Source organism: Peromyscus leucopus, chromosome 1, assembly GCF_004664715.2.
Source record: "Peromyscus leucopus breed LL Stock chromosome 1, UCI_PerLeu_2.1, whole genome shotgun sequence".
NCBI lineage: Eukaryota > Metazoa > Chordata > Mammalia > Rodentia > Cricetidae > Peromyscus > Peromyscus leucopus.
Genome location: NC_051063.1, coordinates 6,413,897 through 6,435,047, shown reverse-complemented (window position 1 = coordinate 6,435,047; position 21,151 = coordinate 6,413,897). Strand labels below are relative to the sequence as shown.

At 39.5% G+C, this 21,151-nt stretch overlaps 1 protein-coding gene across 3 annotated transcripts; it reads left to right on the top strand.

The window, feature by feature from the left end:
- The first annotated feature begins 9,633 nt into the window (after window positions 1-9,633).
- Window positions 9,634-20,733, top strand: LOC114703392 (protein FAM111A-like). Of its 3 annotated transcripts, none has more exons than XM_028884209.2 (5): window positions 9,634-9,674; window positions 13,960-14,057; window positions 14,447-14,530; window positions 14,964-15,044; window positions 18,920-20,733. In XM_028884209.2, the coding sequence occupies exons 3-5, from the start codon at window positions 14,513-14,515 to the stop codon at window positions 20,639-20,641; spliced, it is 1,821 nt and encodes a 606-aa protein (XP_028740042.1). In that variant the 5' UTR covers window positions 9,634-9,674; window positions 13,960-14,057; window positions 14,447-14,512; the 3' UTR covers window positions 20,642-20,733. The 3 variants fall into 3 exon arrangements, with proteins under 3 accessions (XP_028740042.1, XP_028740041.1, XP_037060886.1); XM_028884208.2 differs by having other exon boundaries at window positions 14,414-14,530; XM_037204991.1 differs by lacking the exon at window positions 9,634-9,674 and adding an exon at window positions 11,106-11,186 and having other exon boundaries at window positions 14,414-14,530.
- Window positions 20,734-21,151: the final 418 nt, after the last annotated feature.

The window sequence follows — 21,151 nt, the reverse complement described above, 5'->3', positions numbered from 1 at the left end:
AACCTATACTTGTATAGTGCTTTACAGTTTATAAAAATGATATTGTAGATATTTATTCTTAGCATAAACTTGTTAAACAGGTGAGAAGGATTTTGCCTCCAATTTAATTTTGGAGAGAAAGGAGAGAAGCATGTTGCTTGAGACAGGAGTGAAGACTGCTGAGTTTGCTGGCATACGGCGAGAACTGTTTCGACCCTCCAGGCTCTGGTGTCATGTCAAACTACTCTGTCCTTTCCTGAGTCTAAAATGCTTAATGAGTTGATCAAGAAGACTGAGAGTGGCAGATATTTGACATACAGTTCAAAACATTTACCTTACTTTCCTCTTCTCTGGGTTCTAGGAAACTAGAAGGTTCAAATTGCTAGAAAACCCATAGCAAGCCTCAATCAGTTTGTCTGAGTCCTATTCCGTGACAAAGCAGCCTAATAACCACATGTACTCCTTCCCTCCCATTCAGAAGTGTCACATGCCATAATGCTAGCCCTCCAGAGGCAGAGGTGGGAAAACTGCCTGTTTCCCAAGGCCTGCCTGGGCTATACAGTATTTCAAAGCACAAACCAAACAAAAGAACTGAAAGTTTATATATTTTTGCCTGTCTATTGAGCTTCAACAGCCAACCTGACGTAATCCAACGTTACCTGAGTCTCAGCTGGGGAATTGCCCAGATCAGACAGGCCCGAGGGCAAATCTGTGAGGAATTGTCTTCATTGTTGATTGATGTAGGAGGACCCAGCCCACCGAGGGCAGTGCTATTCCTGGGCAGAATGTCCTGGGGTATTTATGAAAGCTAGCTGATCATAAGCCTGGGGAGTCTTCCTCTATGGTCTCTACTCCAGATTCCTGTCCTGACTTCGTTCATGATGGACTTTCAGTCCATTCAATGAAATAAACCCTTTCCTCCCCCAAGTAGCTTTTGGTGATGGTATTTATCACAACAGACATCAAATTAGAACACGGCCCAAGAATTATTTACAATGCTGGAATTTGATTATAGTACTCCAGTAGGATGTAGCAAGGATGTTTGTGACAGCATTTTCTCCAAAGAGATGCACTTTGAGAGTTTCCATGCATACATGAATAAATTTAAATTATATTATATTCTTTCTAAACCTAGATATTAGTGCATTTTTTTCAAAAAGAGCTTTAACATATTGCATGTCAATCATTGTTTTGCAGTGTCATACAATGACAACAGGCTCAATCTTCACCATGCTCCATCATTATTGTTATTATTTCTAGAGAGTAGCATTCTAGCATACCTCTTGGCATCCTTGCCAGCATGAATACATAGAAAAATGAGCCCTTCAAACACTGGAATTAGATGTTTTCAATTTTCATTCAGTTTTTGGTATTTTATTAAACATTCCTCCTTCCCTTGTTCTTTTTTAAAATTTTTAATATTCTATATTTTGACAATTGTATATACAAGAACTTAATTTATGTATTTTTCATGCCTCCTCCTTTCTCCCTCAACTCTTGTTGTGTTCCCCAAAACTCCCTCTCAAATTTGTGACCCTCCTTAATTATTATTCTTTCATTATTATTATTACATATTCATCCATACAAATAGGGGTGTGTGTGTGTAAATGAAATACAAGTCAGCTTTCTTCTGCTCTTTCTCCAAACAACCCAAATTACAGAAACGTGTGGGACCCACAATGTTGATTCCCTTGGTGTTGGTGTGAGCTATCAGCTTTGCAGGTGTCCTGAGCTGTAGCAGCAGCAGGGACTCAGCCAGGGTTTCAGTGTCTGGCATTTGTTTTGATGCTGTAAAGAGCTACTGTGGTGGCAACTATTTCCTAATGCAGTTTCCAGTCTTCAGAATGTGTTCTTGAACTCATTGTAATCCCATTGTTGCTTCATGATCCCTGCCTGCTCTTAGCATCCTAAACCTTTCCTGTTCTTGATCCCTTACAATACGTTGTTTTTATCTGGGTTGAACTGAACTTTCTCCTGGACAGTTGGACACTAGTTAAGCTGTCTGAATCATCAAACATTTTTCAACTGTGCAAGAACTGTCACCTGACTCAGATCTTGTTTGGATATTCCAGATCTTTATGCCAATCACAATTAACATAGGTGCAACTCCTGAGAACTGACAGCTTAAACAAGAGAGGTCGCTTCCCTCACACAAACACACAAGCTTCTGTGTCACAGACATTCTAGCTTGTCTGAGATGCTCAGTTTCTTGGGTTAGGCTACAACACAGTCCTCAACATGGACAAAGATGTCTGAAAACCAGAAGGATAAGATAATGTATAAACAGTGTGCCTCTTCCTCCCTGCCTCCTCTTTATTATTACTAGTTTATAATGTTTTGTTTTGTTTTGTTTAACTCGATTCCAGAATGTTATTTCTGCATCTAATAAATATGCATGTTTTGATAATTCATGTTTTTCACACTGTTCCTTTCTATACACTGGTGTGTTTTCTGTTTCTTTGTTTTACATTTTCAGCAACTATTCACACTAATGAATGGCACCAAATACCCTCTTCTTCCTCAGGGTTGAAACAACTGCCTTCACTGGTATACATTCAGAAAATCAAGGGCACCTGCAGCTTCTGATTGACAGATTCCTGAAGCCTGCCCCCTGCAGGGGATCCCCTGTAGGAAGCACCTTAGACCCCCAGCCTCCTCCTTTCCCCTCCATCCCAAGTCACAGTGGTTCCTGCCTGCTGCAGCAGCTGCCACTACAGGATCTGGCACCCCTCCACATGCCTGAAGTCTGGGAACTTTGGGTCCAAGTTCTTCCCTCAATCTTGAAGCTAACTGTTCTGTGCTCCTGGCTAGAACTTTGGCAGCCCATCCCCACCACCAGAGTCCTAGGTCCTGTGCATTATGCACCTCCTGTTGGGTTCCCTGGATCTCAAGCCCAGTCATACAAACCTGCATCTCCCCACAACCCATCCCCACTGAGGCCTGCCTGATCTAATACTCCAGAAAAGGGGAATCCTGCAAGGTAGAGGCCATGGTTCACCCAGTGGGCATTCTGGTGTTGAGGTTCTGCCCTGCCCTTGGAGACAAATGCTATGCTTAAGAGGCAGAGCATACAAACAAATAAACAGAAGAAAAAGAGCCAAAGAAAAATGGGAAGACATAACAGACGCAGAAACACATGTTGCACCCACAGAAATCCAAAACCAGAAATCATAATATATATGCAAAATACCTGTAAGATTTAAAAAAAAAAAAATGCCCTGACAAAGCATCATGAGAGAGACAAAGAACCTCCAAAAGTGACACCGAGTTGGTTTGTTTGTTTTTACATTATCTTATTTTATTTTACTTTATTATAATTTTTAGACGCCTGTTTGTTTTCTAATAAGACAGAAAGAAAGGGTGTGGATTTGGATGGGAGGGGAGGTGGAGAGGATCTGGGAGAAATTGCTATTTACATTTTAAAAAGGATTAAGTGTGAGCATGGCTGAGGCTTGGTAAACTTGATCTCAATGTGCAGAGGTGCTCTTCATGTAGCCTGGTTAGTATAAGACTGTCAAGAAGGACATGCAAAGTTTTGTGGTATAAAAAATAATTTGAATAATGTATTTCCTTCCATTGATTAAGGGACTCCGTGATGACCTCAAGGAGAAAAGGACAACATATGTAGACAGGCTCCACTGCGTGTTTGTCTTCTTATATCTGGCTAATGGTTAAGTGCAATCTGGAATGCAGATCTTTGGAAATTATAGGGCTAAGTTGATTTCCCATGTCAATCTATATTTTGATATTAGATAGGGGATTGTTCAGGATTCATATAATAATTAATGCCTTAGTTTCATGAAGCTATCATAATTTAAATCTGTTTTAACAATTTTAAGTGATGCACAATTAATGTCAAATTGTGTGTGACTGTGCGGGGAATAAAGGCAGGAGCTGAGCTCTCACTGGCCCACAGAGGTGGTGCAGGCTCCCCCCAGACTCCAAGGAACCTCCAAACTCAACCAATAGGCCTCTGCTTGGGAGTTTGCTAGCCACCGAAAAAGGCCAATCCAGAGGTCTATCTGTCTTTGGCCAGATGTGTAGTTCATTAGTGTTTCTGTTTTCTTAAGTAGCTGGGTTCCTGCAGCTGGGGAACAAGGTAGGTCCTGCAGTGTGGCAAGGAAAGCGACAGCTTGGTTTGGAAGAGGTACTCTGAGCTACCCTTTGGTTCTGGGGCAGGCCTGGAGCTTGGGACGCTTACTAGCAATAGAAGGTTGAAGAAAAGCCTCAGGCTGCTAGAGACCGTGTGGGACAGACCTGTGCATCCCTGTGCTGTGGTTCCTGAGTGGGGAGTGCAGCCCCACTTGTGTGTTGTTGGCAGTGCTCAGAAGAGAAGAGCCAAAGTTAGACACTGTAAGGATTTCTTCAGCACTGCTCAAGGGAGACCAGCTCCAGATTTTTGAAAATGGGTTTCTGTAAAACCTTCTGGCCACTTCATGAAAATGCCTAGTGAGATCTCCATCAGAACATTGTGTACAGCAAATATTGCAATTTTTTTTAAAATGTGATTCTTGAGATTTGATTCCCCCCCCCTCTGGGAGAGTAGCTGGTGGGCTGCTGAACTCCTGAGGTATCTCTCCAGCCCCACAGTGTTTTCTTGAGTGTCACAGAATAAGTGGCAAATATTTATCTCTTTCTAAGGCATGTGTGGTGTTTTGAGGAGTGGGAAACATCTACACTCCCCTAGGTGACTACTTCATTAATATGACTGTTTTCCCACTGTTTCCATCAACACAAATGTATTATTCTAGGCATGTTCTATAGGGACTAAAAAGTTGTAAACATCTTTTTTACCCAGTAGGCTTCTCAAAGATCCAACTATCCTTCAATAGAAAACATAAGAAACAGCTTACAAAGATTACTTCACTCTGTGTCTCAAAGTGTCAGGTTTCTTGTATCTACAAATCTGCTCTACTACCAGGTCTTAACCAATCTCCCACAGTAAACCAGACTTCAGCATCCCAGAGTGCTTTGTCTCAGCTCAGCTTTACCTTTCTCCCTCAGGACTATAGATTCTGTGAAGTGATTGTTCTCACTACCCAAAGAGCAATAAGCTGAGCTTTATTTAGCAACAGATTTCTGGAAGCCCCCATTTGATGTTATCAACCTCCAGCTCTTGTTCAAATTCTAGGTGGTCTTACAATAAAAAAAAAAAAAACTGGTACCAGATATTGGGGTAAAAGCTGAAAGATCAGAGAAGCAGCCATGGCCACCACCACCTATTACCTCACCAACTCCCTAAATCCTCTGACTGAAATCCTCTGAGTCTTCACCCAAAAGGGTCTCAGCTGAACTGCTTTAGTTCCTGTTTCCTCATGCCTTATATACTTTTCTCCACCCTGCTTTCACTTCCTGGGTTAAAGGTGTGTGTGTTTCCCAGTACTGGGACTAAAGGTGTGTGCCACCACTGCCTGGCTCTGTTTCCAGTGTGGCTTTGAACTCACAGAGATCCAGATGTATCTCTGCTTCCCAAGTGATAGGATTAATGGTGTGTGTCACCACTGTCTGGCTTCTATGTCTAATCTAATGGCTGGCTCTGTCCTCTGATCCTCAGGCAAGCTTTTTTAGGGTACACAATATATCATCACATTTCCCCTTTTTTGTCTACAATAATAAAAGGTTATAATTAATATAAGAAAAACTATACACAATAAGTACAGTAAGTATATACAATCAAGAATAACAATATCCAGTCCATTAACATTTGACAAATTCAAAGAAAATACTCCATTATTTATCCTATTTTGGTGAGTTCAAAGTATTGTAACTAATTCCTACTCTATCCTAATTTGTATTGCCAACCAAAAATATCTTTGATGTCTTTTAATCTTATACACTTTACATCTCTTGAGTGAGTAACAGGGAAAACTATAACCATCTAATCTTCAACTTCCTCAGAGAACTGAGAAGGAAATAATATTAATTGAGTAAGAAGGAAATGCAAACAAGCGACTTCCAAAAAATGTGAGCAATGAAAGAAACAGCTGGCTTCCTGGACAGTCACCCAAGGTCCCTTTGCAACATTGGGGCATCCATCTTCAGCCTACAGGTCTAGCATATCTGACAGACTTATCTGTGAAGCAGGATTTTCTAAAGGGCCTTCCTACCTTGTCTTGGCAAGATTCAGCAGTCCTTTCTTTTGTGCCCTGCTTGTCCATTTGGACAGCATACTGTCAGCAGTCAAGGCAAGGGCATTTTCTTGCCCAGTGGCTAACTTGCCACAAAGAAAGTAAAACTCCATATGGAGTTTCTTTAATGCCCATCATCTTCTCTGAAGTAGATTGGTGCTGCCAGGAGCAGACATGTCTCATAGTCATAAAAAAACTATATTACTAAAATATCTTAAATGCCATATTCTGTAGATCTCTGAAGTATTTGAGGATGACCTGTCTATCTAAAATATATTTCTGTTTGACCTTGGAAACACACCTAATATGGCTACAAGTTTGATTGTAGTGACTATTAACTTCCATTTCTTATATCCTAATTAGTTGGAAATAATAACTTTTAAGGACTAGCAATTTGCATTACATTGTTAAATGAGTTGTATAGGTACAATACCTTGAACAATATTAGAAATATATGTACAGTATTTACTAACAAAATCAATGTCAAATTTGTATCAATATACAAAATTTATATGCAATATATAAAAATCCAATCCAATGTAAAATATTAAAAACTAGTAGTTGCTTTATAAAAGTAGATTCTATAATCTACCATTTTATCTTATCATATCCATATTCTCCATTTTTTCTTTACAGAGTAGATTCAATAATCTACCTTTTATCTTATCATAGCTATATTTTCCTTTTTTTCTTTTCATAGTAGATTCAATAATCTACCCTTTTATCCTACCATTTTTATATCTCTTTTTTCAGAGTAGATTCAATAATCTCTTATCTATATCCTCTTTTTTCTTTTTCTTTTTTTTTCTCAAACAAGAATCCTGAATCTAATCTCCCTTGTTTAGCCTTTTTCCTGACCATTAACAATAACAACTTGTAACCAATCACCCTAAACAATGACAATTATCCATAACCCATTGAATGACCAAAAACCATCTGTCCCATCTCTTGGGAATGTGGGTGTCGTGTTCTTAAAATTACTTCCTGCTGTCTTGGGACAAAGGAATCTTTAGGGAATCTTGAAAAGAAAAAATTTAGATTAATTGTCAAATTCTGGGAGAGTTTTATCATTTATCCAGTTAGCTTTATCATTTATCCAGTTAGCTTTATCATTTGTCCAGTCTCTACATAATGGGAAAGTTCAGGGCTTGTCTCAAGTAGTCTGAGGCTGGATCATCTCAGCTAGCTATCTAGAAATTGTCATGAGCAGTTTGTAGTCCAAAACCAATCTTTGGGTGATGTTTGTCATCTTAGTGGTATTATCCTGGTGGGAATCATCATTGTGGGGGTCACATGACCTTTTTAGAGACTTAAAAATGTCACTGTTAGTTGTGGTCATGGTTCACTGCAGAAAATCTTTCTCATGTGACATTTTTTCTGGATGATTTGTCCTTTTTCTTCAGATGTATCATTTTTCCAGTGTTTTTCAGATTTCTTAGCTGGATGCTTTCATTCTTCTGAAAGACAAAAAGAAAACCCTTCCCCAACCCTAACTTTGGGGAGTTTCCAAATCTGATCTTTATCAATTTTGATTTATGGTTTAGTTTCTAAAGGTGTTTTATCATCTAGAGCACTATGGATTTTTACAATAGGCATTTGGTTCTTTAATTGCTCTGAGAAGGAGTTTCTTCCATGATGACAGGAAAGGACTGAACCCAATTTAACACGTGGGCCTGCGAGAGGCCCCTCAGGGAGATTCATGATGACAAAGGCAAAGGATTACCTTGTCTGTCTCTTATTATCTGCATTCATTAGTTCAATGTTTGCCTTTGCCACACCTTTTGCATAATCCAGAAGAGATGAGCATTCTGTTGCCATTGTTCCTTGAAAAACCATTGTTTCTAGGAATGCCCTGTTTACAGTCCCTTTTTAGGTGACCTTGTTCACCACATTTGAAACATCTGACATTACTATTTTTCTTCAAACATCTGGAAATCACCCCTCCTATCCAAGCATCATCATGATCATGAGATTCAATATTCGTATTATCTCGGATCCGTTCCTCCAAGGGTGCTGATCTTGCCTTTAACAGCCTAATTATCCTTTTGCATTGTTCATTAGCATTTTCAAAAGCCAGAGATTCAATTATTATCTGTCTAGCTTCTGAATTTGGTGTCATTCTATTTACTGCTGAAGACAACCTATGTAAGAAATTAGTGAAGGTTTCTTTTGGGCCCTGTATAACTTTTTGTAAATGACTCAATTTTCTTTCCTACTTCTTCAATTATGTCCCACACATTCAAGGCCACCATTCAGCATAAAGCCAGGGTGTGGTCATCATATACAGATTGACTTTCTACATTAGCATAATCTCCCTCTCCAAGAAGTTGATCTTGGGAGATTTCCATACTTCTAGCCCTACTTCATTGTTCAATGGTCTTAGCCTCATCCTTCCACCAGGTCCTCCATTGTAATTGGGGACCAGCTTCTAAAACAGCTTTAACCAAATCTCTCCAGTCTTGAGGGATAATTCTATTATAAGTTGACCATGAGTTTAGCATCAGTTTCACAAATGGGGAATGCATACCATATGACACTATAGAATCTTTGAATCTCCTCAAATCTAACATTTGCACAGGAGTCCAGTCAGCTCTTAAGACAGCCTTAGGCACTTGGCAGTTCCTGTAAGGTTACTGGATAGATTAAGGCTGGCTATTTGAAAGCCTTAGGCTGTTTCTCTGTAACCTTATAATGTAATGCTGAAATTGGTTTACCTTTAAATTCTTTAAATTTTTCTGTCTGGGTCTGAATATCTCTATGATCTGTTTTAACAAGTTTTTCTAAAACTTTTGTCTTGGCACTCATATTAACCAACTTTTTTAATGATAAAACAAAAATGATCAAACAAATAATATTTATAATTTACGTTACATAAATCCCATCAACATTAATTATCCTCTAATTTAATTGTTCCATTTTCAGAATGTCAATCTTATTATCAAACAGAGACCAAACACTCTCTGTTGTAAAAGCATTCCTCATTTTTTAATGTGGGAAAAAACTTTCTTTTAACTAATTCCTTCCTTTGAGAAATCTTAATTGACTTATCAAATCTGCTGACAATGACAATTCAGATGATGGTGTGGCAGTAGCCCCTAGAGAGGGCTCAAAGAAAGCCAGAACCCACCAGGAGAGGAAAGAAGCTAAAAAGCCAGCTTTCTGCACCAGGGAACATGCAAAAGCAGCCAATTCTGTAAAGTTTGCTGCAGAGGCTGCAACAGAAACTTAGCTAGTGGGCTAGGGACTCCAGCTCCAAGCCTGAGCTGGGGCCTGTAAGGTCACAGGCAAGTGACTTTTTCATGAATTCATGCCCTACATCGGGTACCAGATGTTGTTTGAATCTTAAATGGTCTTATAATAAAAAACCCAGAGCCAGATATTGGGGTGAAAGCTGAAAGATCAGAGAAGCAGAGAAAGCCACAGCCAATCTCACCTCACCAACTCCTCGACTGAAAGCCTCTGAGTCTGAGAAAGGTATTTAAGGCATGAGGAAACAGAAACTAAAGCAGTTCAACTGAGACCCTTTCGGGTGAGGACTCAGAGGCTTTCAGTCAAGGAGTTGGTGAGGTAAGGTTGGCTGTGGCTTGCTCTGCTTCTCTGATCTTTCACCCCCATATCTGGCTCTGTGTTTTTTATTATAAGACCATTTGAGATTTGAACAGCATCCAGCTAGAACCAGTACAGGGCTCTAAGATCTTCTCTGTGGGTGTCTCTACCCCCAGAGGCGAGGAAAAGGATGGTGCAATGGTTTCAGTTTGCTTTAGTTGTGTTTGGCAAAATGGGTAAATGTATTCTTTAAAGATTTTTTGGCTTGGCATGGTTTGGTTTTTGGTTTCTGAAACAGGCTCTCTCTATTATGTACGTAGCTCTGGCTGTCCTGGAGCTTGCTATATTGATCTGGTAGACTCTGAACGTATAGAGATGCTCCTGCCTCTGCCTCTTGAGTGCCAGGATTAAAGGGGTGCACCACCATGCCCTGCTATAGAAGACTTCTTTTATATGATTACATTTTGAAATACTTTTATGTTTGACAGACAAAATCAGCCCCTTTGTTAGCAACACAGGAAATAGCCAGGCTCCTTCTTCTACAGTTATTCTGGGGGAAATGGAAATGCTTAGAGCTGGTGGGAAGGTGAATAGAGGAAAACCCTGGCAGGTTTGGAAGAGAAAGGAAATAACCAATTGGATGTCCTAAAGAAACTCAGTAGTTTGTGTGCTAGTCACCTTCCTTCCTAAAAGCCAGAAATAAAACGGAGAAAAGGAAAATCAAAGCAGTAATGAAATAAAACAAACCCATTGGCCAGAGACAGTAGTTTTCTAAGGGTGCAGTTTTCTTTCACCTGCCCTCCCATACCGCTTTCGAGGCTCCCTTAGATGCTTTGTTATTGGCCAGACTCTGTCTCTAGGAGATAGCTGATTGAGTCTTCCTTCTAGAAGAGCTGGCCTGAGCCAGGAGCTGGAGTGGACACTAGCAGGTGTTGGCTGTGAGCAACACATCAGGCAGATAGGTGAGGGCCCAGGCTTCACAGGGACTCTCTGGGGTGGGCAAGAGCTTGGCAGCACTGAGCCCCTGAGGCTGCAAAGGCTGGGATTGTCTGCTCTTAAGCACTGAGCCAGAAGTGTAATTCATTTGGAGGACCAGGAAAGCACAAGTTTTTTGGTGACTGCTTCTTGACCCACTGTGTCCTGGAGGGAACAATGTGGTGGGTTAGGAGAAGGCGTCGATTAACTGTCCATCTTGCTTCTGAAAAGTCTAGCCTGGGAAATTGAAACTGAGAGAGAGAGAAAAAAAAATCAGCTGCTAGGAAGCTTTAAAGATCTTTAAGGGTCAGGAAATGGTGGGGGAAAGGAGGGGGAGGGAGAATGAACTAGAAGTAAGAAGTAAGCAGAGAAAGAAAAGGACAGAAGAGCAACAAAGAGAAATTGCAGGGGAAGTGACTGGGGATCTGTGGGGGGTGCTGAGGGGGTTGGGGTGGGGCTGGAGAGGGGAGGGGTGGAGGGGAGCTGGAGCAGGGACTTTTAAAAGGCTCTGTTACTTGGTTACTTTAATAAAGAATAGACAGCAAGTCCTTTATCAAGGTGAGTGGAATCTTAGCTTCTTCCATCACAACACAGGATACCTGCAAGCATTGAATATTCTGCTATAACATGGTTCTGTCTGAATCCTGGAAAAGACAAGGGTGGGGAAATGGATATGGAGTATTTTCTTAACCTCTTAACTCTTGCTCAAAAACTTGCAAGGTAACTGCAAACTTCAGGTTACTCTCTGTGTAAAGGGGAGCCCACCAGAGAGGACCACTCAGACATAGTGTGTAGCCAATTGAAAGTCTTTATTACAGCTGGCTAAGACTACATTCAACTATTTGGGACCCAAGTATAGTAGCCTGGAGTATTTAGACTAAGGTGCTTTTATTTTTGTTTGTTTGTTTTGTTTTGTTTTTCGAGACAGGGTCTCTCTGTGTAGCTTTGCGCCTTTCCTGTAACTCACTCTGTAGACCACGTTAGCCTCGAACTCACAAAGATCTGCCTGCCTCTGCCTCCCAAGTGCTGGGATTAAAGGCGTGTGCCACCACTGCCTGGCTGACTAAGGGGCTTTTAAAGAGGAGAACCATAACCTGCTATCTTGTTCGGCAGCTGAAAGAGGAAATTTGTACAAGCAGGCAGTTCAACACAAGTTATGTTAGCTGGGGCATCTTGGCCTTGGATCCTAGAATAGTTGCATAATTTTCCATGGGATTCTCCAGCTAAGAGATCAAATTGAGTTAAACCTAAAATGGCCTCAGCAAGACTACAAGATGGAGGAACATCTGCACTGCACTGTGTTGTCCTGTCATATCTGTTCACTTTCTTTTTCTGAGTAAGTCCATCAAATGAGTCATCAGGAGATAACGGTAATTCCCAAGTTGTCTGACTGATTGAGGAATACATTTGTGCCCTCAGAAATCTTACAGTATAGTCCAGTTTCCCACTTACTTTCCAACTTTTATTTTCTCAGAGTCTCCACTGTTCTAAGATTGTCCTTGGTTAAGGGTGTTGATTACAGCACTGGCAGTAGTGTTCCCTGAGCAATCTGTGACACATGGCCATTGTCTGAAGCCTTCATCCACATTTTATTTATTTTTATTTATTTTGTTTTGTTTTGCTTTGCTTTGCTTTGAGGAGAGGGTTTGTCTGTGTAACAGCTTTGGTGGTTGTGGAATTTGGTTTGCAAACCAAACTGACCTCAAACTCACTGAGACCCTCCTGTCTCTGCCTCCTGAGTGCTAGGATTAAAGGTGTGTGCCACCATGCCCAGCTACATGACATATTTTTAACCTTCACAATAGTCAATGTTGATTCTATACCACTCATCTTAGGGTGAGGAAGACACAGAAGATAGCCATTGTGTTCATGGTCAGGAAACCGGCGAGTGCAGTCTGAGCTGATCCCAGACTTGTTGGCACTGACATTGCTGTGCATGTTTTCATAAGATGTCCTTGTCTCATTTACAGTTACTGCTGCTTCTTACCAATGAGAAACTAGGTCCAGATGGGGTACATAGATTTCTATCATCATCGCTCATCAGTATTAGTTATTGACAGAACTCTAGGGCTCAGATTCCACAATGGATGGGTTAAGATAGCTGGTTACAGTCTCTGGATGGCTCCCACTGGACTTAGTGCATCGGTTACACAACAGTGTGAAGAAACAACCCAGAGGTGACAATTCTTGAGTCAATCACGCTGTTCTTTTCAATAGACTAATAACTTTATGATGAAACTGTTAAAGTGCACAGTCATGTCTTGTTGGTGGTATGCACTTATAGTCCCACCACTGAAGATGAGAAAAGGTGATCACAAGTTTGAAGTCAGATGGGGCTACATGGCAAGATCCTGTGTTTTCTTTTGTTGTTGTTGTTGTTGTTGTTGTTTTGTTTTGTTTTTTTGTTCTTTTTTTGGTTTGTTTGTTTTTTTGTGTTTTTTAAAAAAAGGTTTACTCTGTAGTTAAGAGTACTCGCTGTTCTTCCCCAGGGGACAGATTCATTCCTAGCACCCACATACTGGCTCACAACCACCTGTATCTTGAGTTCCAGGGAATTGTATACCCTTTTCTGGTATCCATGGGCCTTTCATTTACATGGTGCAATACGTACCCAGGCACACACATGCACATAAAATAAATAAACAATTCTTTAAAATGGTTAACTAAAGATGATTTCTATATCTCTGTTTATTTTCTTGGCATAGATAAATTGGCATTGTGACTGTAGAAGATAAGGTCCTTCATTTCTAGAGATGGAAAGTGACTTGGGTTTTAAATGTCATGATGATTCTGTCACCTATTAAATGAAAGACATAATAGATGTTCAAAAAGAGAGAACACTACTTACTAGCCATGAGATACATATTTGGAAATTCATGATACCTTCTTCAGTCTTTTCTATCAAAAAATGTTCTGTTTTATGGCTAATATGGGGCTATTATTACCCATCTCACAAGATTGCAAGAGCTGTGTGACCTATTTGGGGAAAAGCCTTTGGAATATGGCCCAGCACATCACAGGTCTCCTCCTCCCATTCCATGAATGTATCTTTCTTTATGAATGTACCAGAAGGGTCTGCCCTATGCTGGTTATTGTCTAGATGGTGAAATAATAAACAAACATAGATCTTTCTGGTGGTATTTAGCTCTAATAAAGATTTTAATGTTTGATTCAAAATGTTCTCTTTTGGAGAGAGAATAAAAGAAAAATACAGGGAAAAACACCTCTTTGAACAGAAAAAAAAAACTGAAGCAGTGATTTAATCTATCATTTTGGATATTTTTTTTCCAGATCTTATTTTGATATTTTTCCTTCTTTCTTTTGTCTTCAGGGTACTACCAAGTTCTCTGCCTACTTATTTATTGCTCTGCAAATTTACCATAGCTTTACTACCTTCATCTTAAAGGAAAACCAGGGCTTGACATCAAGGTAGGTAGAAAAACCTTTGAATTCCCTGACTGCAAACTGCTATGCGGGGTTTTTCTGTTTGTGTTTGAATTTGGTCTTTACTTCAGTTTCTAGGTTTGGCATGTCATGTCTCTTGTAGATGGTATTCTTTCCCCCAAACAAAATCTAAGGAAAGCCTGCTTTCATGATAATTGTGGGCCTAACAATTAGAGGTAATTTCTGTTAAAAAATTTTAGGGTAGTGCTTGACACAGAATACTCTCTTTTTGGTTATGCTTGGTCAGTTAGCTAGCTGCTTCCTAATTTAGCATACTGGAGCAAACAAGGCCAGAGCTAACGTGTGATACGGGTCCCTAATTAATCATTTCCTCTCTACAGATTCTGCCACACATTGAATCATTTTGAAATTAGTGTTTCAGGTGGACCATCTGCAGGTCACAGAGCAACCTTTGTAATATAAGGAGAACCGTGAAAACCATGTACCATTCTTCTCAGGTATGTCTGTATATCTTGCTACAAAATATACACATAATAGACTTGGCCATACTTGGTCCTAAATTGCATAGTTCTTCCTGCCAGGAATCTGCTTCCTTGTGTATTGTGAAATCATCCCCATTTACCTGATTCTTTCTATTTTAGTGCACGGAATTGGGGAAGGGATTTGTAATTCAAGTTTAAATCACATTAAAGTGGTCTTTTACTTAAGGGAAACTATTGTAATTTTGTCTAAAACAACAGCAATAATAATCATAACAAAAATATCAAATGTAAGGTAAACATTGGGAAAATTAAAACAATACTAATTCACAGCATGGAAATGTTCAGAGTATAGATGATTTATTGAATCAGAACAACCTATAGTCTTATACTACTTGAGTTATAAAACAATTTCTTTTTTGTATATTGATTCTTACTGTGATCTTGTTAGGCAAATGAGGAAGACTGTGTTTGCTGTTCTTTTACGGAGAGGAAGAAAAGGGAGTTGCTGGAAGGAAAACTGAAGACTTGGGTAAATTTTCTGATGCGAAATCAGAACTCCTCCTACTCTCCAGGCTTGGCTATAAAAATGACCCTTTTCTGTATTTATAAAGCTCACTTGAACATACCAAAAAGGTTGAGTATTGACAGGCATTTGAGGATGCTGCTTCAAAGCCTCTGCCTTATTTCTTCTTATCCAGGTTCCATAAAGCCAGAAGACCCAAATAGCTAGAAAATCCAAGTCAAGCCTGGATATGTCTCTGTCTTGCTCTATTTTAGAGCAGTAATCTGATAACCACACCCACTACTTCCCTTTCCCTTAAAAGTTTCAGGCTAAGCAAGACCTGTAACCCCAGCACTCTGTAAGCAGGAAGGGAATTTTCACATTCCTGCTGGATCAGGGCTGTATAATGTTCCAAAAAACAATAGCAATAACCACAACACCACACACTCACAGGGAAAAGTATCTAAATTGACCCAAATGTCTTTGGAAAGTTGAAAATCCTTTACAGCACTCTACACAGCATGACAACAATATTGCTGGTGACAGCACTTAGACTGCAGGCATGCTTTAGGGGAATTTCTAGGAATGGCCAGAGTAAATTTATGTTATCTTACATTCTTCTTAATCTCTAAATCTGGGAATATTAGTGTTATTTCAAATGACAACAGGTTTAATCTTTACCATGCTTTGTCACTGCTATCCTTACTACCAGTGTGTATCATTGCTGGAATATGAACGGTGACTGTGGGTATCATTTTCATGATAACAAGACTTAGGGGAAAGGAACCTTCCAAACACAGGAGGCAGATGCTTTCGCTTTACATTGTTTGAATCAGTCCTCCTTAATCCCAACCACCACACTTCCCCAGTCCTTGAGATAACATCTTATAAAAATAGAAATTGTGGGCACAAAGTTTACAAAAAAGAATGCATAGGCCAGTGGGAGATGATTGGAAACAGTATTAACATCCACATGATCAGTTCCTTTGCTAGTTATTATGTGATAATAGGAAAGGAACTCAAAAGGAAAATGTTCAGTATGTCAATATGTTTATCAAAAGTTCAGGGAGGTCTTTTTCTTCCCCATTTATTGTAGGTATTTTCCATCTAGACAGCTGATCACCTCTCCCACCAGCTGCTCCCTAAATAACCATACAGAGACTTATTATTAATTATAAATGCTCAGCAGATTGCTCAATTTGTCACTAACTCTTATAACCTAAATTAACCCGTTTCTTATCTAAGCTCTACCACATGGTGATACCTTTTATTTTTTAACTTGGCAAGTTCATCTTGCTTCTCTCCATGTCTCCTCAAGACTCCTAGACTCCTTCTCATCTTCTTCAAGCTCTGTTTTTGTCTGCAACTCCCACCTAACCTCTACCTGTCCAGCTATTGGCCAGTCAACTTCTTTGTAAAACCAATCACAGCAACACAGATTCAGATAGTGGAAAGGAATATTCCACATTTCCCCCCTTTTGTCCCATTAAAAAGGAAAGTTTTAACCTTAACAAAGTACAATCATGTACAACAAAACAGTTATCGAGTAAGAATTACAGTTACAATATCCAGTCCATTTGTATTTGGCAAAATAGAGAAAATACTTCATCAGCTCTCCTCTCCTCAAGAGTGGAGAGTTTTGTACCTAATTTTCTTTCTGCCATGATTAGGGAGAACTGTTACTGTAACTATCTAGTCTTCAATCCCATCAAAAACCTGAGAAGGATATAATTATACCCAAGTAAACAGGAAGTGTAGAGCAAATGACTTCCAAAACTAAGAGTTGACAGAAACAGCTGGCTGTCTGGACAGTCATCCAAAGTTCTTCTGTAAAATATATATTACATATTTTGTAGTTTTCCTAGGTTTATTTCTTTATGGCTGTAGCCAGGATTTTGGGGGGTCTTCCCCAATCAAACATGATCCATATCAACATGAAATGAATTCATAGCCTCTCATTTCCTGTGGAAATAAAAGCATAACCTCTCCCCCCAAAACAACATACCTTTTGATTTCCACTTTGAAGTCAAGATATTTTTAGAATATATAGGTTGGTTCAATCCAGCAGTTTTCATAATCCAATGTGTCTTAGCTGTTGTTCCATCATTAGCAATCAGGAAATCTAAAGACAACACAATAATATATAGAATTCAGACTCTCTGTGTATTTCCTATCTTTACATGGCATATATACACATATACATACATACATACATATAAAATTTTACTTCACTCCTTTTTTAAGGACTTTATTAATTTTACACTATTTTTTATTCTGTGACTATATATATCATCTTTTCTCTCCCAAGCCTATGTATATTTTAAACACACTGTAGCCGGTTTAGAGTTTTTTCCATCTGGATCTGTCTTTATCTGTATTGTTTTTTGCTCACATGAGACAAATCTTAAACTGTTATGTTAGTTGCCATCATGGCTCAGCTTAGCTCATGTGTTGACACGAGGCATTGGTTGCTGGCTCCTCCCCTGTTGGTTCCATGGGAGCTTAGCCTCATGGCAGTGGTATTGGTGGCAGCCACATTTACCACCCCAGCTCTGGGAAGTTGATGAGTCCACACTGCCACCCACTACTCATAAATCCCATTTAAGTGTTTGGTAGCGGGGCCTCTTAAAAGAGCTGTACCCATGTTTGCTGATAGCAATGAGCCAGGAAGCTGCGTCTTAAAGGAGCTGAGCAGCTCTTTGCCACTAGCACCAAGTCTACCTGAGAAAATGTGGTTATCAGGAGGAGGCATTTGGCTCCGTTTTTGCATGCTTAGGATCTTTTTTAAGCTTTTTTAGGTCTTATGAGGAAATTCCAGCCCTACACTGGAACACCATTGGTAGGCTGACTTTTCTTTCCCACCAGCCAGTTCCCAAATAACCACACAGAGACTTCTTATTAATTATAAATGCTTAGTTGATAGCTCAGTTTGTCACTCACTCTTATAACTTAAATTAACCCATATTTCTTATCTACAGTCTGACACATGGCAGTACCTTTTTTTTTTAAACATGGCAAGTTTCATTTTACTTCTTTCTGTGTCTCCTCAAGACCTCTAGACTCCTCCTCTTCTTCATGCTCACTTTTGTCTGAAAGTCCTGCCGGAACTGCACCTATCCAGCTATTGGCCATTCAGCTTCTTTATAAAACCAGTCACAGCATCATCTATTCAGACAATGTGAAAGAATATTCCACATAGGATTTGGATATTGATGTAATGGTGGATTGTGGTGGGTTCTTGCATGTTAGATGCTGGGTGAGTCAAGGTATCAATTACCAAAAATAACTATTTTTATGAGCAAATAATTAATTAATGATCTTTTTAGTATTAGTGCTGAATACCTGATACTAAATCATTGCACTGAACTCTTTCTGATTTTGAGGTTTTTAAACTAAAAATTATAAAGCCTGGCATGGTGAGGTATCTCTAAAATCCCAGCACTGGAAGACATAAGCAAGGCAATCATATGTTTGAGGCCAACAGGGACTAACTGAAGAGTTCCAGGGAGGCCTTGCATACACAATGAAGCTGTATAACAGAAAAACATTAACAAACAAATGAATACAATTGCCAGTGCAATATACCACTGTGCTTGGCAAAGATGAAAATTCTATTGTTTAAATAATAAGCAAGACCTAAAATGCTTCATCAGGAAGTTAGCATATTTAAAATATCTGGATAACTTTTCTCTTATTGGTTGGGAAATGTACCATACACAATGTGAGGAGATTATCTGACTGATTTGATAGGAAGTTGAGCTTGTATTTTGGATTCCAAGTTAAACTCTGATTATTTCTACTCATTGGTCTTTTGAGGTTGGTACTGAGTTTCCCACAGGAATTCTGTGAATTTGCATACACACAAAAATGGAAACATTAGATTATCTAACATTTATTTTTAGGTCCCCAAAGGAGAACAGAGTGGTTGCAATATTGATCAAAGTAAAGTGGAATCTAGAAAAAGAGCAAGTGAGCAAACCAACACACAGGAACAATGGGCATATTCAACTAAGAAATGTCGGCAAGATCAGATAACTTCCCCATATAAGACAGTTAGCATCACCTTAGATGGAAATCACAAGAAAAATGAAAAAATGAAATACTTGCTCACACATAGAAAGACAGATAGCTTATACACAGCACTCAACACTCTCGATGCTGTCAAAGAAGAGATAAAAAATCAACAAGGCAAAGAAATGCTGGTGTATGGGAAAGAAGGAATCAAAGGGTATATAAATCTTGGCATGCCTCTCTGCTGTTTTCCAGAAGGCAGCCACGTGATCATTACATTCTCTAAAACCGAAAGTGAGCAGGGAGAAAGTAAGCAAGTGTTTGGTTCACAGGAGCAGGTATATGCAGACTGCGTCAAATTTTACATTCACGCAGTTGGGAAGAGGAACGAAAGGATTCTCAAGTGCAGAGATCTTCACCAAGAGGGGAACAAACTCTGTATCTATGGCTTCAAGGGAGAGAGCATTAAGGATACTCTGAGGAAGGATGGCAGGTTTCACTCCTTTGTGGAGAGTGACCATTGGAAACTCATTAATGACCTGGACACCATCATAGAAAACACCCAACCAGTTGATGAGTTAGAGGACAAGCTCTTTCAGGTCGAGTTTGAGAGAAAAAGTTGTTCTCAGGGAGCAGACTTCACTGACTTAGAGAAGCCATCTTACTATGAGTTAAAAGAATACATTGTGAACAAGTATCCCACCTTGAAGAGAGAGTGTGAAAAACTCAGAGCATACATCAAGGAAGAAAGTGTAAAACAAAGTAAGAAAACTTCCTCATTTGAAATGCACAGAGCAAACTTCAGGAAACTGACAAAAAACTCCACCCCAACTAGAGTGTTCAAACTTCTTTCACAGTTCAGTGACTCAGTTGGGCTCATAGTTTGGAACAACAACGGAAATGAGGGCTATGCCACCTGCTTCGTCTTTACAGGATTGTATGTTTTCACTTGTATGCATATGATAAATGACATTGTGGGTAAAGGCACAGAGCTAAGTAAGTGGGCAGAAAAAATTAGTCAATGTGCAAAAGTCACATTTGATGCAAATGAAGACAACTGCTTTTCCATTGAATCTTGGTTTGAGATATATGATGAAACCCTTGACTTCGCTGTCCTGAAACTGGAAGAAAATGAACAGCAAGTCCCTGCAGGGCTATATAATGGAATAGCTCCTGTACCATCCAGTGGATTGATTTATATGATTGGTCATCCTGATACAAAAGAGAAGCTTAGTGATGGCGGTGTTCTGGTTTCTCAAGATGAGCACATTCAGGAAAGAGAAGCAGTGGGTGGCAGTAACCCTCCACAGTATGTCTATATGTACACCCAGAGAAGTTTCCAAGAAACAGTCCATGAACCTGGTGTGCTTACCTGGGACAACATTTTTTATTGTGGGTCTTCGGGATCTCCTGTATTCGATTCTAAAGGATCCCTCATAGCCATGCACACTGCTGGCTTCATTTGTGAGTATGAAAGTGGTGTTTCCAGTATTATAGAGTTTGGCTGTGCTATGGAACCTATCTTCACTTATATTAAGACAAACCATAGAACGTGGTATGATATGGAATGTGTAAATCAGCAGGATGTAGAAATGCCTAGTCAAGATCCTTAGGACTGGAGAGCATTTACTCTCTTTTTCCTTTTTAAAGACTAACATTTTTAGCCAGGTGGTGATGGTGCACTCCTTTAATCCCAGCAGAGCCAGGCAGATCTCTGTGAGTTCAAGGCCAGCCTGGTCTACAGAGCGAGATCCAGGACAGGCTCCAAAGCTACACAGAGAAACCTTGTCTTGAAACCCCCCCCAAAAAAAAGAATAACATTTTTATTCTTTGAAAGTCTCACACATTTATACATATTGATCATATCCATCTACTGCCACCTTCATTCAACTTTTCTAGGACCCTTATCTCTATCTCACTTTCATGTCTTCTTTTTATTTTTTGTTATTAATAACAATATCTACAATAAATTACAGAATTATCATGGATGTTACCAAATCTGATTCATAACTACATAGACCATTTCTGCCTCTTCTCAGTGCATCTCTCTAAATTCCCATTCCAACTGTGGGAAATATGGATCTTACCATATCTCAGTCATTTAGTTAATTGATTAATCAGAG

Bases quoted from the DNA above. Each gene is read 5' to 3' on its own strand.
- LOC114703392 (XM_028884209.2), top strand. The intron at 15,045-18,919 runs GTAAATTTTCTG...ATTTATTTTTAG, and splicing joins AAGGAAAACTGAAGACTTGG to GTCCCCAAAGGAGAACAGAG.